The sequence below is a fragment of the Salvelinus namaycush genome, chromosome 18 (genome assembly GCF_016432855.1).
Source record: "Salvelinus namaycush isolate Seneca chromosome 18, SaNama_1.0, whole genome shotgun sequence".
NCBI lineage: Eukaryota > Metazoa > Chordata > Actinopteri > Salmoniformes > Salmonidae > Salvelinus > Salvelinus namaycush.
The window spans coordinates 15,907,597-15,930,528 of NC_052324.1; the positions used below are offsets into that span (position 1 = coordinate 15,907,597).

General features: G+C 42.6%; 2 protein-coding genes across 2 annotated transcripts; both read left to right on the forward strand.

Moving 5' to 3' along the window:
* Positions 1-6,740: 6,740 nt before the first annotated feature.
* On the forward strand, positions 6,741-9,280 carry LOC120062709 (tumor necrosis factor ligand superfamily member 6-like). The gene is made up of 4 exons (XM_039012770.1): positions 6,741-7,085; positions 7,268-7,295; positions 7,408-7,458; positions 7,558-9,280. Exons 1-4 carry the CDS (start codon positions 6,882-6,884, stop codon positions 8,028-8,030), a joined length of 756 nt encoding a protein of 251 aa, XP_038868698.1. The 5' UTR covers positions 6,741-6,881; the 3' UTR covers positions 8,031-9,280.
* A 3,904-nt stretch (positions 9,281-13,184) lies between these two features.
* On the forward strand, positions 13,185-18,222 carry LOC120062711 (proline rich transmembrane protein 1B). The gene is made up of 4 exons (XM_039012771.1): positions 13,185-13,355; positions 16,608-17,128; positions 17,507-17,635; positions 17,954-18,222. The coding sequence occupies exons 1-4, from the start codon at positions 13,346-13,348 to the stop codon at positions 18,098-18,100; spliced, it is 807 nt and encodes a 268-aa protein (XP_038868699.1). The 5' UTR covers positions 13,185-13,345; the 3' UTR covers positions 18,101-18,222.
* The last annotated feature ends 4,710 nt before the right edge of the window (positions 18,223-22,932 follow it).

Here is a 22,932-nt window from a genome sequence, read left to right on the forward strand (position 1 = left end):
ACCCGAAACGTTTGACCCAAGATAAACAATTTAAAGGCAATGCTACCAAATACTAATTGAGTGTATGTAAACTTCTGACCTACTGGGAATGTGATGAATAAAATAAAAGCTGAAATACATCATTCTCTCTGCTATTATTCTGACGTTTCACATTCTTCAAATAAAGTGGTGATCCTAACTGACCTAAGACAGGGAATTTTTACTAGGATTAAATGTCAGGAATTGTGAAAAACTGAGTTTAAATGTATTTGGCGAAGATGTATGTAAACATCTGACTTCAACTGTATTTGTGTGTTTTTTTGTTTCCCTAGACTCTGATGGGTTCCCAGTGTGTGACCAGTGCCTGTCTGAATACAGCGGTCAGCAGTGTAAACGGTGCAAGGCTGGATTCTACAGTGCCAACAGTGGGTGTGTCCCCTGCGACTGCAGTGGTAACGCAGACCCAACGCGCCCGGCCCAGCTCTGCCACCCTGACACTGGCCACTGCCTGAGCTGCACCAACAACACCACAGGGCCTCAATGCCAGCTCTGTGCCGCCGGCTTCACAGGGGACGCCCGCGCCCACAACTGCACCCGCCCAGGTAAGGGTCATCCAATCATTTGGTGCAGAGGAGTATTAGTATATTGCATGTGCCATGAGTAGCTGAATGCATGCCCATTCACACTGTAAATCATTTGTTTTTTAGCAGCACGGATAATTCCTACGCCAGAGCCCGTGACAACGACCGAGGCCTCTAAAACCCCCACCCCTGCTCCAACCCCCAGCAGCAAGGGCCTGACCTCCACGGTGCCCACCGGTGCTCCCCCCTCTACCACTAACTCCAGCACCCTACTGAGCATAGCCACCACCCAGGCGCTGCTCACCAGCCTGGGCAGCCCCTCAGACAACACCACAGCCGCCCTCACAGAGGTCTCCTGGACCCAGTTCAACGTCATCGTCCTGGCCGTCATCATCCTGGTGGTGGTGGTGCTGCTGGGCTTCGTGGGAGGGGTGTACACCTACCGAGAGTACCAGAATCGCAAGCTCAATGCTCCCTTCTGGACCATCGAGCTGAAGGAGGACAACATCAGCTGCAGCAGTTACCATGACAGCATTCCCAACGCTGACGTATCGGGCTTGCTGGAGGACGAGGCCAACGAGGTGGCGCCCAACGGCCAGCTGGCTCTCACCACCCAGGGCAACTGCTACAAGGCCTAGCCCACAGGGCAGACAGACAGACTGCACACTGCTAACAGACTGGACACACACACAGAGGCTTCCGGCCTGGCTACCTGCCTCACAGGACAGAGACATGAAATGGATAAAGACTTTCAAAGCTGCTGGACACCAAACCCAAAGCTCCATGTGTAACTCGACTCCCTCTACCCAGCTCCTCTCTCCCTCTGTGGAACAGAAGGAGATTCTGCATAAGGCCATTGGCACCAACAGACAGACAAATGAAAAAGGGATGGTGTGTTTCTGTTGCTTTTGTCCTGGCAAAAGATGACAAGATTTCGGGCTCCATTTCAGATTGAAGTGATTCACGTAAAATAAGAAGTCAATGAAGGGTCCAAAGAGACGACTGTTTTACTTCAGTTGTGCCTGCAGAGGGCACTGTTAAAGATGTGGATGGTTGTGGTAATGGGGTGTTTGCCCATGCAAGAGTATAGGACCATGTGTCTGTTGTATGGACACTGTTTCTTATGCAGTTCAATGGCCATCAGACCACTCATCAGGAGACCGAGCATTTCAGAACCTTTTAAAACGGACTAACAGTTTAAGTTACAACTTGAACGGAGATCTGGTCCAGACAGTGATTGTTATTTTAATGAATTGTATTTATTGTTTCAAGTTTTGTTCTTGGGATAAATGTTCCACGTGTAAGATGTTTTTCATGGTGTTTAGAACTGTGTGCTATATTGAATGCAAATTGAAAAGTGCAACATTTGTTCATATGTATGTCTTTTTTGTTAGATATTGGGAAAAGTGACGGCTGCTGGCTTAAATGACCTTGTCTTTTGTTTTCGGTTGTATCCTGTATGAACAATTGCCAGGTCCTTACCTTGAGTATTAACAAGGAGTGTTTTAGATGATGAAACAAACATACCTTGTATCCTCTCTCCACTCAGTACTGTGCAGGGCAGTAGGTCCCATTGCTTGTTATGATCATCACATTGACTTTTTTTTACTGATGGAGTGCTAATCTGCTGGTTTGAGAAAGGCCTACCTCTACGGAAGGTGTTGAACACATTCTTGCTCAAAAAGTAGCTCTAGTCTAGTTAAGCTGGTTTCATTAAGTAATCCAAATCTAGGACAAAATGATTCTAGCCTTCATTTCTTATATAGTCTTATATCAGTACAAAATAGACCGATCTTGGTAATGTGTTGCCGGCAGCAACACTATTAATCCTGCTCGTGCATTTATGTTGTTTATAAACTACAATGATATCTAGGATTTGTTTCTGTAAAAATGAATTCATGGGTTAAGTTATTAAGGGAACTGACTCCTCAGGTACTGCTTCTTTCCCCAGTGTGATCACTGTAAATAAGAGTAGGACATTGTACAGATGAATGTGAATAGGATCATTATTATTGTACAGGTAGAGTGCGGTGTACACTCAGAACAGTCGGTACGGTTACACTTAAAGGCTCCAATATGGTCTGGGCACAGTCCACACAGGAAATTAATTATAAATTGACCTACCCTCTGTATTGTCTTGCAGGATACATGTCATCAACCCTAACTACTGATTTCAATTAAATTATTCATGGTAAATTGTGTAAATACCACAAACTGAAAATTTCACATACAATGCTAAATAAAATTGGGTTTCTTGGTTAGTCTAACTGCTCCTTCATATTTGCCCTACCTGGAGGTTTAGTTTGTTATTCTTTCACAGCGGCTGTGTTTCTGTGTTAGAGTCATTTCAGTGCTAATGAAGTGTATTTTTGTAGTATTTTTATTTTATTTAACCAGGCAAGTCAGTTAAGAACAAATTCTTATTTACAATGACGGCCTACACCGGCCAAACCCAGTCGACGCTGGGCCAATCGTGCACCGCCCTATGGGACTCCCAATCACAGCCGGTTGTGATACAGCCTGGATTTGAACCAGGGTGTTTGTAGTGACGCCTAAAGCACTGAGATGCAGTGCCTTAGACCGCTGCGCCACTCACGAGCCTAGGTTCAACAGAGAAGACTGCTCTGAATGTTTTCTTTCTTATTAAAGCTAGAATCCGTAGTTGCTACATCCATTTTTGGACTTATAAATGAATGATATATATATATACCCATTGATGCTTGAAGAAGATTATAAGTCTCTCATCACCTTAGTTCAGCTGTTGTACATCATCAGAACCCAAAATAAAAGCTTGTTTTACTCCAATGTTTGGAAACAACATTGTAAACAAACACTGTGTAGCCTCAACATGGTTAAAACTATACATTTGAAACACTATATATATCTACAAAAGTATGCAGACACCTATTCAAATGACTGGATTCAGCTATTTCAGCCACACCCATTGCTGACAGGTGTATAAGCAACGTCAACACAAGAACTGTTCGTCGGAAGCTTCATGAAATGGGTTTCTGTCACGTTCCTGACCTGTTTTCTCTTGTTTTTGTATGTGTTTAGTTGGTCAGGGCGTGAGTTGGGGTGGGCATTCTATGTTATGTGTTTCTATGTTTAGGTTCATTGTCATTTAGCCTGATATGGTTCTCAATCAGGGACAGGTGTTTTACGTTTCCTCTGATTGAGAACCATATTAAGGTAGGTTGTTCACACTGTTTGTTTGTGGGTGGTTGTCTTCCGTGTCTGTGTCTGTGCACCACACGGGACTGTTTCGTTTGTTCGTTCGTTTGTGTAGTCTGTACCTGTTCATGCGTTCTTCGTGTATATGTAAGTTCTCTAGTTCAGGTCTGTCTACATCGTTTATTTGTTTTGTAGTTTGTTGAAGTATTTTCGTGTTTCGTCTTTACTTTAATAAATATCATCATGCCGTATAACAACGCTGCGCTTTGGTCCAATCCCTACTCCTCCTCTTCGGACGAAGAGGAGGAGGACAACCGTTACAGTTTCCACGGCTAAGCAGCTGCACACAAGCCTAAGATCACCAGACGCAATGCCAAGCGTCGGCTGGAGTGGTGTAAAGCTCACCATCATTGGACTCCGGAGCAGTGGAAATGCGTTCTCTGGAGTGATGAATCTCACTTCACCATCTGGTAGTCTTAACGGACAAATCTGGGTTTGGCAGACGCAAGAAGAATAATGATGGTCTGGGGCAGTTTTTCATGGTTCGGGCCCCTTAGTTCCAGTGAAGGGAAATCTTAATGTTACAGCACATACAATGACATTCTAGACAATTCTGTGCTTCCAACTTTGTGGTAACAGTTTGGGGAAGGCCTTTTCCTTTTTCAGCATGACAATGTCCCAATGCACAAAGTCAGGTCCATACAGAAATGGTTTGTCGAGATCGGTGTGGAAGAAATTGACTGGCCTGCACAGAGTCCTGACCTCAACCCCATCGAACACCTTTGGGATGAATTGGAACGCCGACTACAAGCTAGGCCTAATCGCCCAACACCAGTGCCCAACCTCACTAATGCTCGTGGCTGAATGGAAGCAAGTCCCCGCAGCAATGTTCCAACATCTAGTGGAAAGCCTTCCCAGAAGTGTGGAGGCTGTTATAGCAGCAAAGGGGGAACCAACTCCATATAAATTCCCACGATTTTGGAATGAGATGTTCGACGAGCAGGTGTCCACATACTTTTGGTCATTTAGTGTATCATGGATAGTCAGTCCTTGCATCCATAGCTCGGTCTATGAATTTGAGAGTGGCAAAATTTCTCCAGCTCCATCCCTTAGTTTTTTTTTAAAAACAGGTGGTGGGGAGTTCTTCGTTATTGTTTCAATTAAGAATTCTAGCTTTAAGTTGCATAACTTAATTCATTTTGCATCCTTTTTGTGGGCATAAGTGGCAACACAGCAAAATGTTTTCATGTGTACATGGCCCGGTACTGTGTAGCAGTAGCTCCACCTCAGCTGGTGCACCGTTGGTGGGAGCTGCCAGCCCGGGCAGCAGCCGGCTAGGAGAGGACCATGCAGCTAGACCCCCACGAATTGAGTGTGTCCCAGCAGATGGGCAGGGTCATCATCCATGTGGCAGACAGGGTGAATATCCCCTTGGAGGTTTTGGATGAGCAGGACTTTCAGAGAAAACAAGGAAACTCACCTAGTGTTGGCAGTTGTGTGGGGCTGACTGGAGGTTGGCCAGAATCTGCCTACTACTCACAATGGGACTGCCTGGCCCTTCACAATGGGGTTGTGTTTCAGCTATGGAAGGAGATTACGTGTGATGCGTAGGTCTGGCAGTTCCTTTTACCCAGTTCCCTTCAAGCCCATGTCCTTCGAGCTGTACGTGAGGCAGTGGGGGAGGGTCACTCCCAGAAGACCGAGACCCTCCAACGCCTGAGAGAAGTTCTATTGAGTTTGCTGTCGTCCCATCTACACTCAGTGGCTGTGTGTTGAAGGTGAAAATCAAGCAGAGGAGAGTGACTGGCAATCGTGGTCAAGGCCGCTGTGGTGATACTACTGTTTTCTTGGAAACTGATGGCTTCTACGGTTCTGGCATCTGGATGGACCTGTATTCCTCTAGCCACAACTGTTGAAACCATTAGTATCATTACACCGGTCGTTCCAGCCTGGCCAGGTGGTCTAGATTGACGGCTCATTCGAATATTTGGAGGCGTGGTTTGTACACAGTTCGTTTTTTGCAACCGTGAGAGTGTCAGCCAGTGTATAGGGAACATTCCTCTGCCCCAGGCATTGCTGATGCATGCCAGAGCTTACAACATCTAGATAGATATTTTAAGTATCAGCTAATCACATCATATGTTATAGGAATCTGGTGCCCAACGGCACACGCAATCATTGGTTGATGCGTGCAAGGTCTGAACAGGGGAACGTGACCTATGTGTTCTGTTCAGAGGAGGCTAGTGATGGGAGGGCGACTCATAATAATGAATAGAGTCAATGGAATGGTATAAAACACATGGAAACCAGGTATTTTTTGAGTCTGAGACCCTTCCATTTATTCCGTTCCAGCCATTATTATGAGCCCGTCCTCCCCATTTTAAGGGGCACCAGCCACCACTGGTGTTGTGACAATGAAGACTGAGCATGTCTACTGCCAGTTATGGTCAATAAAGAGCTGTAACTTAAACAAAAAACAAGCCATGAAAAGAGACTTTTAATTTTGTCTATTTTTTGCTTTGATTGGATGTTATCCCCTTACAAAATATATTGCTGTTTTAAAACTGCAGTAAAGGTGCTGTAACTGCAGTGCACTGTGGTATTTTGGATGCAATAATTGCAGAATAACTGCAGTGTATTGCAGTTCAGTTATACTGCACTGTAACTACAGTTTTACTGCAAAATTACTCCAGTACATTTTGAGGGTATTTTGGAGGCAGTATTTCCAGCATAGTGTACTGCCGTTATACTGCACTCTGACTGCACTCTTTTTTCGTAAGGATTTATTTAATGTTCTATTATTTATTGAACATTTCGAAAGATTATATTTTAAACTTGATTGAAATTTGAATCCTGTAACAACTTGAGAAAAAAAATACAATTGTTTGTTGTTGAGTCACGATATTTACAACAGTATTTTGGTTTGTATGGCTAAGTTCCTTTTCAGTCATATCCAGTTCAATTTCTAAACAGGAAGTTAAGTGTTACATGAAAAATTGGCCACTGTAGGCCCTACACTGAAACTCACAGATTGAAACAACACGTTTACACGATACCCTGACTGTAGGTGGAACGTGGGCGACAAGATTTATAAACGTCGGACTTGAACGGCAAAATCCATTGAGTAGTACTCACTCCCTCCTGATCATGACAGCCGCTGCCAATGAAGAGGTTTGCTGTGAGATCCGTTGTCATCGTGCGAAGAGTGACAGGATTCTTTATTCCCGGGTGAGCCGCAGAGATAAAGTGCTGTCAGTGTGCCTCACTCGGTTCGCTGCGTTTGTCTCTATACTTCTGTCGTGTGCTGCACTCCTGCTACACGCATATCAGCATAAGGCAGCGGACAACCAGGTAAGCTTATTTTTGTGTGTGTGGTAAGAATCAAACTGTTAGGCCCAGTAGCCTAAAGTAAATGTATATAATTATTAGAGAGATCAGAAAACGCTTGTCATTCTAATTGTAGAGAGCTGTGGTGTATCTTGCAGACTATTATACACAGTAAATCTGAATGGATCTTGTGTTTTTATTTGTAGCTCACTTCAGCGGGGAGCTATTCTATAGGTAAATTCTGATTATTATTATTATTATGGTTGTCATGATATTATTATAATCATCGTCATCATCATCCTCATCATCATCATCTTCACACTGTCTATTTTATCCCTCCATATAGGCTGTCTTCAGCAGCAGCAAGTTAGAACCAATCCAAGTGCCCATCTGACAGGTACAATTATGATACCAACACTATTCATGATATTACTGCTTGAAAGACCAATCAATAAGACTAAGCTAAAAGGTAATGTCCTCCTTGTCACTCTTCCAGCTCCAGCCTCATTTAATAATTCGAAAAGGGAATACCTTGAATGGGAGGACAAACTTGGACTTGCTCACATCAGCGACTTTGAGTATGATGACGGCGACCTCATCGTGCTGAAAGATGGCGTGTACGAGGTTTACCTGCAGATCACCTTCCGAAGGCCTAGTAAACACTTTGTGTGTAGCAAAGAGGGCCCCGTTTTCATCCTCTCCCAGAGGGTGATCCTGTTTGCAATGAACTACCAGAATGACAGAGATCTCCTAACAGCATCTGACACAGTGTACTGGAGTCAGCCCCCTGGCTCAGAGGGCTGCATGGAGGAGGACTCAGTGATTCCTTACTGGGAAAAGTCTCCACACACATCCGGAGTGTTTAAACTTAAAGTTGGGGACAGGCTTAGAGTGAGTAACGAGGACTGGTACCATGAGTTGATGCTCCTTCAAGAAGACAAGACATTTTTTGGGGCACATCTCATTTGAGGTACAGGGATAATAATGGACTTTAGGGCTGTATATATGTCTGCTTTAGGTTTCTGTTTTTTATTGAATACGTCATGACTTGTGTCAACTGCTACATAATGAGAGCATAGCTTTGTTAAAATTATTGTAACCACTATCACTTATCAGACAAATGTCATATCTCTTCACTATATACTTTATTTATTTCTGGAGAGTTTTGATTTGAGAATGTGGGTGAAAGAGAACTTGAAGTACAACATTGCACTGTTGTTATGATCTCAAGTGGCCATAAATAACTTGTTATTCAGTAAAACAGTGATGTTGCTATAGGGTTAGCCCAATTCTGATCTTTATCCACAAATTGGTGTTTTGACCAGTCAGCTCTTTTGCCAATAATTTGGCACAAGATCAGAATTGGCCTGTCTGTGTAAATGTAGCCTATGACAAGTACAATCTGGGAAATGTATGCAGAGTCAGCGAGTTGCATTAGTGGGGAGGACACGAGGGAGGTCACATGTGTTTGCAGAACAGAGGTCCCGGTGTTCCACTCTCAGTGTGGTCTGATGGGTTAGGAAGAAGTACAGTTAAGCAAGCACGGTGACGTCCGTCACACAGACAAATAGGGAACTTTAGATTAGATTGATGATCTTACCCAAATGCGGTATGTGATATACAACTTCATTTATGTTCGAAATAAGTAGAGTCCGACCTGGACTGTTGAAAGTGTTTGTGGGGTGACAGTTCCTACGTAGTAAGAGAAGCGGACTAGTTACTAGAGGGCTGCTGGTTCAAACCCCCAGGGCTGATGAGGAATATCTGAGTTGTGCCCTTGAGCAACACATTTAATCTTAACTGCTCCATGAGTGCCTCTCCACGGCTGACCCTGTGGTGTTCCCAGCCTGTCCCGTGGGGTTGGGTACTGTGTCAGCTACAAATGTCCCTAAAGCTCATTCAGTTTTCTACGGTATAAAAAAAATAAGTAAAAGTGACATTTGAGGTGTGTTTCCAGCAGATAAACAACAGTATGGGCGTACACTGTGTTTACCACCTCAACCTAACCTTACTTAAGAATGCATGGCATGCACGCTATTGCACCATCGTGTGACATACAACACCCATTGTTGTAAATGTTGAAACAATGATGCAAGGCTTCCTGTTTACACAGGCTGACCAGAGCCTTCAGAAAGTATTCACACCCCTTGACTTTTCCACATTTTGTTGTGAGCCTGAATTTAAAATGGATTAAATTGAGATTTGTTTGTCACTGGCCTACACGCAATACCACATAATGTCAAAGTGGAATTATGTTTTTTGACATTTTTACAAATTAATAAAAAATGAAAAGCTCAAATGTCTTGTGTCAGTAAGTACTCAACCCCTTTGTTATGACAAGCTTACTTATGTTCAGGAGTAACAATGTGCTTAACAAGTCACATTAAACATTGCATGGACTCTGTGTGCAATAATAGTGTTTAAAATGATTCTTTTTATGACTACCTTATCTCTGTGCCCCACACATACAATTATCTGTAAGGTCCCTCAGTCGAGCAGTGAATTTCAAACACAAATTCAACCACAAAGACCAGGGAGGTTTTCCAATGTCTCGCAAAGAAGGACACCTATTGGTAGATGGGTTTAAATAAAAAAGCAGACATTGCATATCCCTTTTGAGCATGGTGAAGTTATGAATTACACTTTGGATGGTGTATCAGTACACCCAGTCACTACAAAGATACAGGTGTCCTCCCTAACTCCGTTGCCGGAGAGGAAGGAAACACTCAGGGATTTCACCATGAGACCAGTGGTAACTTTAAAACAGTTACAGAGTTTAATGGCTGTGATAGTAGAAAACTGAGGATAGATCAACAGCATTGTAGTTACTCCACAATACTAACCTAAATGACAGAGTGGGAAAAAAGAAGCCTGTACAGAATAAAACATATTCCAAAACATGCATCCTGTTTGCAACAAGGCAGTAAAGTAATATTTAAAAAAATGTAGCAAAGCAATTAACTTTTGTCCCTAATACAAAGTGTTATGTTTGAGGCAAATCCAACATAACACATTACTGAGTACCACTATAGAATATTTTCAAGCACAGTGGTGGCTGCATCATGTTTTGGGTTTGCTTGTAAATCGTTAAAATTAATCTTTGAATAAATGACTTTGAAACGTATAGGTTTGCATGGTGACCCTAAAAGGAATAACAAAATGCGTAATGAAGCTGTAGTAAGACACCTGAAGCCTGTATGGACTACACAAACAATAAAACAATAAAACAATAAACATGTGGGTTGGATTTTAAGAAGGTGTGAATGGTATGATAAATATCACTTCTAAGGGATGAAACTGCACCTGCCATTTTCTGTGAATCCTGACAGTTATTTTAGAGCAGTGGTTCCCAAACTTTTATTGTCCCGTACCCCTTCAAACATTCAACCTCCAGCTGCATACCCCCTATATAGCACAAGGGTCAGCTCAGCGCACTCTCAAATGTTATTTTTTTTGTTGCCATCATTGTAAGCCTGCCACACACACACACTATACGATACATTTATTAAACATAAGAATGAGTGTGAGTTTTTGTCACAACCCGGCTCGTGGGAAGTGACAAAGAGCTCTTATAGGACCAGGGCACAAAAAGTAATATAATAATAATCAATAATTTTGCTCTTTATTTAGCCATCTTACATATAAAACTTTATTTGTTCATCGAAAATTGTGAATAATTTACCACAGATTAATGAGAAAGGTGTGCTTGAAAGGATGCACAAAACTCTGCAATGTTGGGTTGTATTGTAGAGAGTCTCAGTCTTAAATAATTTTCCACACACAGTCTGTGCCTGTATTTAGTTTTCATGCTATAGAGGGCCGAGAATCCACTCTCAGATTGGTGCGTGGTTGCGAAGGGCATCAGTGTTTTAACAGCGCGATTTGTCAAGGCAGGGTACTCAGGGCGCAGCCCATTGCAGAAATCTGTCAGTGGCTTCTGATTAAATTCAATTTTCACAGAACCGCTTGCTGCAATTTTGATGGGGCTCTTTTGTTCAGATATCATTAAATGGACTGCAGGGCATGAAAGGGATAACGAATCCAGTTGTTTTTGTCATCCGTTTCGGGAAAGTACCTGCGTAATTGAGCAACCAACTCACTCAGGTGCTTCGCTATATCACGTTTGACATTGGACTGACATTACTCCAAGGAAAGCCTTTGATTCTTGTTGTTGATTCTTGGCCTTTGTTACTTAGCTTTGCGTTGGTATTTTATTAGGATCCCCATTAGCTGTTACAGAAGCAGCAGATACTCTTCCTGGGCTCCACACAAAACATAAAACACGACAACATACAGAACACTTAGACAAGAACAGCCACACAAATGTAAAATAAGATCAATACAACAACAACAAAAAACAAAAAAAAAGGTTCTGTACTGCATACACATACAACATATTAATATACAGCATACACATACAACATATTCATATACTGCATACACATACAACATATTCATATACTGCATACACATACAACATATTAATATACTGCATACACATACAACATATTCATATACTGCATACACATACAACATATTCATATACTGCATACACATACAACATATTAATATACAGCATACACATACAACATATTCATATACTGCATACACATACAACATATTAATATACAGCATACACATACAACATATTCATATACTGCATACACATACAACATATTAATATACTGCATACACATACAACATATTAATATACTGCATATACATACAACATATTAATATTCTGCATACACATACAACATATTAATATACTGCATACACATACAAGTTTTAGGGTTTATGTCAGAGGCGTTGTGCCGTGTAATGTTGTAGCTATTGTCAAAGTTCAATCCAATGTGGATCTTCTTTGTATTACAGCATGTAGCTCTTATAAGCTCCATCTCCCACTGCCCATCTTTGCAAATATCTTTAGTGACAGTTTGTGGAGAAACTTTTTAATTGGACAGTTTAGTAATATAATTGTGTGAATGAGATGTACATGGGTTAAGCACGGGATTGCTTCCTTCACCACAGTCTGACTGTGCAAGCGAGTGCAAATGAGCCTAGTGTCCAATTTTGTAATTTTTTATTGAACCTTTATGTAACTAGACAAGCCAGTTAAGATTAAGAACAAATGGTTATTTACAATGACGGCCTATAATTAGGTGCCAAACACAGAGGGATTAAAGATTTTAACACCGGAAAGAATACTGACAATCTTTTGTTTGGAGCACTCTTTCCCAGCCACAGATGTTAGAGTTTTCACTATACACTATCATAGGTAGCATATGCTTAACGCTATGATAAAATTATGCATCCCTCCAATGTATTGCAATTTACTGTGGGTCTTGAAATAACCATTTTAGATTCCTACCTAGTTACAGTACAAAGGTTTTCAAATCTGTATCTTATACATTGCTGGCTCAAAACCTAATATAGACGTGACTATAATATCATACACACTTCACTACACATACATGAAATCAATAAGTAGACCTGACATGTTGAACCGATGGAAACAGAGACTCATCATACCCTGTTAAAACAATGGGATATACAATACCATAAAAGTGACATAGCATCTGATATCAAATAACAAACCTAGCATTCTGCCATTGAAGAAAGCAAGGTGCACTGTGAGCAGAATGATTGGCAAAAAGAAAGGGTCACCGGCTAGTTGAATCACCCTGAGGAACACAAGAAAGGAGCACACCTTGGTTGAGGATGAGAAGGGGAAGTACAGTTCTCTAGATATCTGATGACTGAGTCACCCTCAGGTTTCCAGTGTTTTTCACGTTATTTGTTTGTTATCTGAACAATACATTATAATTATTTCTTATCAAACGTTATCACTGTTCCCATTAATGATGATGAGCTCATCCATTTCTAAAACATGCCTGTTTATTTTCACATTAGTTTTGGTGTGATCAAAGACACTGTGATGCTCCTGTTTCCATGTTATGTTTACCAGGTTTCAAGCTCCACCTTCATCAGTAAACCCCCCTTTAGAGTTCACTGTCACATCCTAAAACACACACACACACACACACACACACACACACACAAGCCTGTCAATTATTAAACAAACACGATACTATTTCAACCCTGTGGAGGGGAGGCACAAGATCTGCAGCCATTTGTGGGAGCCCATGGGATATCTGCTGTAAACTGTCCCATGTTCTGTCTCTGTTGTCTGGATCAGACGTTTTCCCACGATGACCACCTGAATCCTCCTCTCTACCGTCCTCCAACTGTATAGTTCCCTGTACTGTACGCTTCCTGACAAAATGGACCCAGGTTAGTCTCTGTTCATGCCTTAATGCATGTTTAGTACTACAAACCAAAATGGTAATTTGTTATTGTCTAAAATGTGTGAAACAGTGGACTTTGGGAGAAATGGGAATTTAAATTGAATGATTAGGATTACACAAAAACAAACAACAAACATTACAATATTAGATAAGCTGTGTGCATTGAGTTGATGTAAAACCAAAGAAGATGGGGTTGTAAAACAATCAATATTCGGCAACACTTTACTTGACACCCAGCGCCATAACACATAACACGTCACTGTCATGACACATACAGTGGGGGAAAAAAGTATTTAGTCAGCCACCAATTGTGCAAGTTCTCCCACTTAAAAAGATGAGAGAGGCCTGTAATTTTCATCATAGGTACACTTCAACTATGACAGACAAAATGAGAAAAAAAATCCAGAAAATCACATTGTAGGGTTTTAATGAATTTATTTGCAAATTATGGTGGAAAATAAGTATTTGGTCACCTACAAACAAGCAAGATTTCTGGCTCTCACAGACCTGTAACTTCTTCTTTAAGAGGCTCCTCTGTTCTCCACTCGTTACCTGTATTAATGGCACCTGTTTGAACTTGTTATCAGTATAAAAGACACCTGTCCACAACCTCAAACAGTCACACTCCAAACTCCACTATGGCCAAGACCAAAGAGCTGTCAAAGGACACCAGAAACAAAATTGTAGACCTGCACCAGGCTGGGAAGACTGAATCTGCAATAGGTAAGCAGCTTGGTTTGAAGAAATCAACTGTGGGAGCAATTATTAGGAAATGGAAGACATACAAGACCACTGATAATCTCCCTTGATCTGGGGCTCCACGCAAGATCTCACCCCGTGGGGTCAAAATGATCACAAGAACGGTGAGCAAAAATCCCAGAACCACACGGGGGGACCTAGTGAATGACCTGCAGAGAGCTGGGACTAAAGTAACAAAGCCTACCATCAGTAACACACTACGCCGCCAGGGACTCAAATCCTGCAGTGCCAGACGTGTCCCCCTGCTTAAGCCAGTACATGTCCAGGCCCGTCTGAAGTTTGCTAGAGAGCATTTGGATGATCCAGAAGAAGATTGGGAGAATGTCATATGGTCAGATGAAACCAAAATATAACTTTTTGGTAAAAACTCAACTCGTCGTGTTTGGAGGACAAAGAATGCTGAGTTGCATCCAAAGAACACCATACCTACTGTGAAGCATGGGGGTGGAAACATCATGCTTTGGGGCTGTTTTTCTGCAAAGGGACCAGGACGACTGATCCGTGTAAAGGAAAGAATGAATGGGGCCATGTATCGTGAGATTTTGAGTGAAAACCTCCTTCCATCAGCAAGGCCATTGAAGATGAAATGTGGCTGGGTCTTTCAGCATGACAATGGTCCCAAACACACCGCCCGGGCAACGGAGTGGCTTCGTAAGAAGCATTTCAAGGTCCTGGAGTGGCCTAGCCAGTCTCCAGATCTCAACCCCATAGAAAATCTTTGGAGGGAATTGAAAGTCTGTGTTGCCCAGCAACAGCCCGAAAATATCACTGCTCTAGAGGAGATCTGCATGGAGGAATGGGCCAAGATACCAGCAACAGTGTGTGAAAACCTTGTGAAGACTTACAGAAAACGTTTGACCTCTGTCATTGCCAACAAAGGGTATATAACAAAGTATTGAGATAAACTTTTGTTATTGACCAAATACTTATTTCCACCATAATTTGCAAATAAATTCATAAAACATCCTACAATGTGATTTTCTGGATTTTTTTTTCTAATTTTGTCTGTCATAGTTGAAGTGTACCTATGAGGAAAATTACAGGCCTCTCTCATCTTTTTAAGTGGGAGAACTTGCACAATTGGTGGCTGACTAAATACTTTTTTGCCCCACTGTATATTTACACCTGTTGTGACATATATTGCGTTATTTTATGGCTGGTTATGACACCTACAGACGACTGTAAAAACCCACAAAATATACCACGGTAGTTATTTTATGGCTGGTTATGACACCTACATACGACTGTAAAAACCCACAAAATATACCACAGTAGTTATTTTATGACTGGTTATGACACCTACATAAGAGTGTCAAAACTCACAGAACATTTAATTACACCATAGCCTACATGTCAACAGTATGCTTATGTCGTATAATTGTTTTTTTTAAATTGACCATATTATCACTGTAATTCCACACACATTGATGTCAGACATGCACCTACCCCAATGCGCTGTTGCTGATGACTGGGATGAATGTAGGAGCAGATTTCAGGAGCAGGACCAGACAACCTCTTTTTGACTGACATCTGATGTAAGGGCATGTACGTGATAGGCCTATCTGCCTAATATGATTATGATGTCATAATGCTTCTTGACAGTGCATAAAGTGTATTTTCAACAAATGATTTAAAATATGATGAAAAAAAACATGACTGATTACAACAACAACAAAATATTTAATAAACAACATTTTAAGCGAAAGGAAACTTCTTGGCAGGGAAAAAAACGAATTTGAATAAATGTGGGTTTTGACACTCTTATGTAGGTGTCACAACCAGTCATAAAATAACGCAATATATGTCACAACAGGTGTAAATATATGGGTCCTGACAGTGTTATGAAGATACATTAGGTTGCTATTATTGCTCTATTTATCCTGCAGAATTTTCAGTGATGCACAGGTCCATTATACATTCTTGGACCAATCTACAAGTAAAAATGTATTCTACAGGATCTCAGTTGGTTTTAAATCTACATGCTTCATATCTTTGCAGGCTGAAGTCTAAACCCTCTCTTTCCCAGACATGCAACACTAGAGCAGCCTGGATGCCTTGGCTCGGGCTCTGCCCTGCTGTTTGTGCTGTGGTCTGTCAGTCAGCAAGCTCCACCCCCTCCAGAGCAGAAACTCAATAAGCCTTGACAAACCACACCGGCAGCTGGAGAATGACACCGAATAACCACGCTCATTTTGCCTGAGCCTTTCATTAATCCGATGCACTGTTTCCACTGTAGAAACCAAAGTGGGTCAGTCAACTGCCCTGGAGAAACTTGAGAGTTTCTCTGTTTACTTCATAGAGATCACAGGGGCCTTTCTCTTCCTCTAAAATATGCCATTCATTAATAATGTTAGTCATGTAGTCATGGCTACATCATTGCTGTAGATAAATAGCTTTTAGATTTTTTTTTTCATTGCCAGTTGACCAAGAATCTCAGTCTAACCATTATAATATCTATCCTTCCTCTTTCACTCATTAGTCATTCAACCACCCGGCCCTGAGAGCCAGGCCCTGTCCAGTGGGAGGACAGCAGTGCAGGAGGGAAACTCAGGAACCCAAGACCTTGTTGGACGTACAAGCTTACCTGTACAAACCACTCATCTGTCATCCAACAGTGACAATGTCCACACTGTCTGCCCTCCAGTGCCTAAGGCAGACAGTACTTTTGCTGCCTGTCCGCCATACAGAGCTCACAGTGACAGTGATGGGAGGTTAACCAGGGAGGAGCTGCTAAGCCAGACTGACCTGGCAGGAGGGACACCCTCGACTGTGTGTCAACCACAGATCTCCTCGGTCCAACCAGACGTGACAGCATCCACCCAATCAGAAGAGCCCCCACCCTACAGCCCACCTGACCCCAAGATGGCCTATATTATCTATCCTCCACAACCACCTCACTACCCAGGGCCCCCTGTCATAGCCTGCCAGCCAGGACCCAACCAGCCAGCCTTCTACCAGGCCCAGTTCATGCCTTCACCCAGCAACCCTCCCTACACCATAGTAAGAGAGTATCAGAGTATCAGTATAGAGCAAAAAAAATAATTTGTAAATGTGCTGCCAAACGCACATACTTTCTCATGTGGTGGTGGTGGACAGGTGGAGATTTATTAGACACACAGTAAGTTTAGAACGGATTTGCACATTCAATTACTCCTCATAGCTTTATTGAATCACACAACATGATTCCTGTACGGTTCAAAAATCTATTCCCTTATGGCCACGCGAGACTACTTCCGGATTTAACAATAGATCTAACTATTGTCCTGTGACGTAACGACAGTGGGTCATTGGTATTTGAAATCTCTATTCAAAATCAAGAATGTCCACTATTTTAATAGGTTATTGTGTCCCTGCATGTTTGCCTCTGTTGTGTTTCAGTACATGAGCGGCCCTCCACTGGGGGACGAGCGGCCTCCCCTGCCCAAGGACTACATGGTGGAGTCCCTGCTGGTCACCATCTTCTGCTGCCTTATGAGTGGCCTCATCGCCCTTTTGTACTCATATGAGGTAAATTGCCCACTCATATGAGGCACTACATCCTTAGTGCACTAACAAAGGCCTGGCTCTGAATTGAATTAGGGCAGAGAGTGGGCATGAGTTTCAGTGTAGGTGTAGTAGAATCCTAAGAATGCAGTGACACTACCGAGGCCTTCCTTACAGTAATGATGACATAACAAGATGTCTGATACAGCAGAAGAAAAGTTACAGAAAGTTCAATTCATTTGACTTTTACTGTACTCTATCAAACATCTTCAAACAATACATATGCTTGTTGGCTACAGACCAAGTCCTGACTGAGCTGGTTGTCTCTCCACTCTGCTCTAGACCCGTGCTGCTCTGGCCAGAGGGGACATGAGGGAGGCAGAGAGGGCTTCCCAGAAGGCCCGTTTGCTGGTGCTGTTCAGCCTGATGTTTGGGGTGTTTGTTTGTCTGGGCTGGATCATATATGTAGTGATATCTCTCTGTGCATAGCGATTTGCACCTGACACACGTCTACTCATTTACATTTTAGTAATTTAGCATACGCTCTTATCCAGAGTGACTTACAGTTATTGCATTAATCTTAAGATAGCTAGTTGGGACAACCACATACACTCCCCCCTTTGTTGCTATAACAGCCTCCACTATTCTGGGAAGGCTTTCCACTAGATGTTGGAACATTGCTGCGGGGACTTGCTTCCAGTGAGCCACAAGAGCATTAGTGAGGTTGGGCACTGATGTTGGGCGATTAGGCCTGGCACGCACTTGGCGTTCCAATCCATCCCAAAGGTGTTCAATGGGGTTGAGGTCAAGGCTTTGTTCAGGCTGGTCAAGTTCTTCCACACCCATCTCAACAAACCATCTCTGTATGGACCTTGCTTTGTGCACGGCGGTGGTTAGAGCGTTGGGCCAGTAACCGAAAGGTTGCTGGATCAAATCTCCAAGCTGACAAGGTAAAAATCTGGCGTTCTGCCCCTGAACAAGGCAGTTAACCCACTGTTCCCCTGTAGGCCATCATTGTAAATAAGAATTTGTTCTTAACTGACTTGCCTAGTTAAATAAATAAACTGTTGCTACAAATTTCGAAGCACAGAATCGTCTAGAATGTCATTGTATGCTGTAGCGTTAAGACTTCCCTTCACTGGAAATAAGGGGCCTAGCCCGAAACATGAAAAACAGCTGCAGACCATTATCCCTCATCCACCAAACTTTACAGTTGGCACTATGCATTGAGGCAGGTAGCGTTCTCCTGACATCCGCCAAACCCAGATTCGTCCGTCAGACTGCCAGATGGTGAAGCGAGGTTCATCACTCTAGAGAACACCTTTTCACTGCTCCGGAGTCCAACGGCGGCAAGCTTAACACCACTCCAGCCGACGCTTGTCATTAAGCAGGGCGATCTTAGGCTTGTGTGCAGCTGCTTGGCGCCCGACGAATAGTTATTGTGCTGACGTTGCTTCCAGAGGCAGTTTGGAACTCGGTAGTGAGTTTTACAACTGAGGATAGACGATTTTTGCTAGAGCGCCCCCCCCCTGCTGAGGGGAGCTCTAGCAGGGCAGATATTTGACGAACTGACTTGTTGGAAAGGTGGCATCCTATGGCGGTGCCACGTTGAAAGTCTCTGAGCTCTTCAGTAAGACCATTCTACTGCCACTGGTTGTCTATGGAGATTGCATGGCTGGGAGTTCGATTTTATACACCTGTCAACAACGGGTGAGGCTGAAATAGCCATATCCACTATTTTGAAGGGGTGTCCACATACACTACACATACAAAAGTATCTCAGTCATAATAAATATATTTTTCCTCAATAAAGTTGCCATCAGCAAATGCAGTGCTAGTAAGGGGGGAGGGTAGGGGTAGGATATTCAGGGAAGGGGTAGGATATTCAGGGAAGAGGTAGGTTATTCAGGGAAGGGGTAGGTAATTCAGGGAAGGGGTAGGTTATTCAGGGAAGAGGTAGGATATTCAGGGAAGGGGTAGGATATTCAGGGAAGGGGTAGGATATTCAGGGAAGGGGTAGGATATTCAGGGAAGGGGTAGGTTATTCAGGAAGGGGTAGGATATTCAGATGTTTTTGGAAGATGGGCAGGGACTCTGTTGTCCTAGCTTCATGCGAAAGCTGGTTCCACCATTGGGGTGCCATGACAGAGAAGAGCCTTGACTGGGCTGAGCGGGAGCTGGGATGGGTGGGCCAAGAGACCAGAGGTGGCAGAACGGAGTACTCAGGTTGCGGTGTAGAGTTTGAGCATAGCCTGAAGGTAGGGAAGGGCAGTTCCTCTTGCTACTCCGTAGGCATGTACCATGGTGTTGTAGTGTATATGAGCTTCGACTGGAAGCCAGTGGAGCGTGCAGAGGACCGGGGTTACATGGGAGAACTTGGGAAGGTTGAACACCAGGAGGGCTGCAGCGTTCTGGATAAGTTGCAGAGGATTGATGGTACACGTGGGGAGCCCAGCCAACAGCGAGCTGCAGTATTCCAGACGGGAGATGACAAGTGCCTGGATTAGGACCTGCGTCGCTTCCTGTGTGAGGTAGGGTCCTACTCTACGGATGTTGTAGAGCATGAACCTGCTGGAGCGAGTCACTGCTCTGGTGTTTGCAGAGAACGACAGGGTGTTGTCCAGGGTCACGCCAAGATTCTTTGCACTCTGGGTGGGGGACACCATGGAGTTGTCAACCATGATGGAGAGGTCTTGGAGCAGGCATGCCTTCCCCGGGAGAAAGAGCAGCTCCGTCTTGTCGAAATTGAGTTTGAGGTGTTAGGCTAGCATTAAAGCTGAGGTATCTGCCAGGCTTACAGAGATGCATGTCGCCAAATGAGTGTCAGAAGGGAGGAAGGAGAAAAGTAGTTGAAGGTCATCCGCATAGCAATGATAGGAGAGACATTTAAAATATAAACACGTACATACTGTATATTCCCCCAAATTACCTACAGCACTTATTTGAAATGTGGATTGAAGCTATTTTTCTTTGTTTATTTGAAATGAAATCATAATTTTAATGCTAAGCATTAAAATTATTTTGCAATACTTTATACACATGAACATGTTGATGCCGTACTCATAAAACGATTAGAAATAGGAGAGTATGTTGTGTCAAACAGTGAATTACCAGTATGCCGGCCTAGACGGCATCCCAAGCAGCATCCTCAGGGCAGTGTTTAAAGACACATTCAACCTCGTCCCTATCCCAGTCTGTTTTCCCCACTTGCTTCAAGATGTCCAACATTGTTCCTGTACCCAAGAAAGCTAACTGAAACAAATGACTATCACCCCGTAGCACTCACCTCTGTCATCATTAAGTGCTCTGAGAGGCTAGTTAAGGATCATATCACCTCCAACTTACCTGAGTCCTGAGACCCACTACAATTTGCATACCGCCTCAAAAGATCCACGGACGACACAATCGCCGTCGCACTGCACACTGCCCTATCCCACCTGGACAAGAGGAATACCTATGTGAGAATGCTGTTCATTGACTACAGCTCAGATTTCCATAGTGATGAGCTTGGAGGGCACTAAGCTAAGGACCCTGGGTCTGAACTCCTCCCTCTGCAACTGGGTACTAGACTTCCTGATGGGCTGACCCTCGGTGATGAGGGTAGGCAACACCTCTGCCACACTGATCCTCAACAAGGGGGCCCTCCAGGGGTGTGTGTTCAGCCCCCTCCTGTACTCCCTATACACCCATGACTGCGTGGCATATATTATATTGTTTACTTACTGTGTATGTATACTGTATTCTCAACATAGCTCATCCTAATATACCTACATACCATACCAAATTATACTGTCTATACACACACCACGTATTTATATTCTGGATTCTGACACTGCTCACTAATATAATCTACTTTGGATTGTTAAATTTGATTTCTTGTTTAGATCTTCTGCTTATTTGTGTATTTTCTAGACATTCTACTGCACTTTAGGATCTAGTAACATATGCATTTCACTGCATCTGCAGGAACACCTGCAAATAGACCAATAAACTTTGATTTGATGTGTTACAGGATGTTGGACATAAAGTTCAAATTAAATGTATTTAGAAGAGAATGATTACTTTCCATCTGACTGCTACACCAGAATATTAGCTTAAGAACAACTTGAGCTGACAACCACATGACCGGATTGTGTCCAAATAAAGCATACTTTTTTTTATTACATCCTACATATTTTCATTCATTCAGCATGGCTTGTTAACAGGCAATAAATACATTGACAGTAAAAGGCAGAAAAGGGTCAAAACAAGACATGCCACAGCAGCAATGGTACAAACCAGGGTTGGTCTCAATTCAGAATTGCATGCATATACTTGTTTGCTTTGGTACTAAAATAAATAAATAAATACAACCATTAAAACTTTGGATTACATTTTTTTTTTTTAAAAGAGGCTTTTCAGTGGACAGAACACTCTGACCAACTCCTGCCAGTAGCACATGCAGCAGCCTAGGTCCTGTCTGAAGACACTTAGACTTGATCACAGAAAAGACATCAGATCAAACAAACATTTTACTAAAAAGAAACAAAGACAACTGAAGGAACAGTAACATGTTTAAGAAACAGAAGAGCAAAAGAGCAAACTAAAAAAAGGGACAAATGGGAATATAGCTAATCACAGATACTTAAATGATAACAAGTTATGGTCTTGCATGCCAAAATGTATGTTCTGTGTTAGATCTGGCCTGTCTTCTTCAAAGTAAGTGTCCAAGCAAACAGGAGTGGACATTGTGGTGTGTACAATACATTCTATTAGTTACAGCAGATGGAAACAGCTCTCTCGCATCATTGTAAGGCAGCTAGTAAACGACTAGGAGTGCTTCAAATATTTGCTGTAAGAGTGATTACATTCCCAGTTCGTTAAGCAGGGCATACGACCATGAAATGTTTCAGTTCCAGGTAGTGGTAGAGGAAAATTACATTATAGGAATGTGGTCTAACTACAGGTGCACAGGGTGTATGGAATGGAAAAAATTGGTGCATTGGTGCATATAGTTTAAACAGGTGATAGTGAGTGGGCAGGCTGTATGAAGCTTCACACCTGCTGTGAAAGGTCACCTAAAATAAAACCAAAAAGCCTGAATAATACAGGGGATTTCAGTATGTACAGATCTGCTATCTTAATTTGGCCACTCCGTTGTCGCAGAGAATTTTCCAGCGGAGCAGGAAATGCAAATTGTAGTGTATTCAAGGTTTAAAAAGGCTTCTAAAGTTTGTAATTTCCACTTAAAAAATGTCAGACTTGATTTGCCCTATTGAAAAAATGTATCAGCCCCTACAAACATGTCCCTTAATTATAATCCACATAATCATTTACATGTC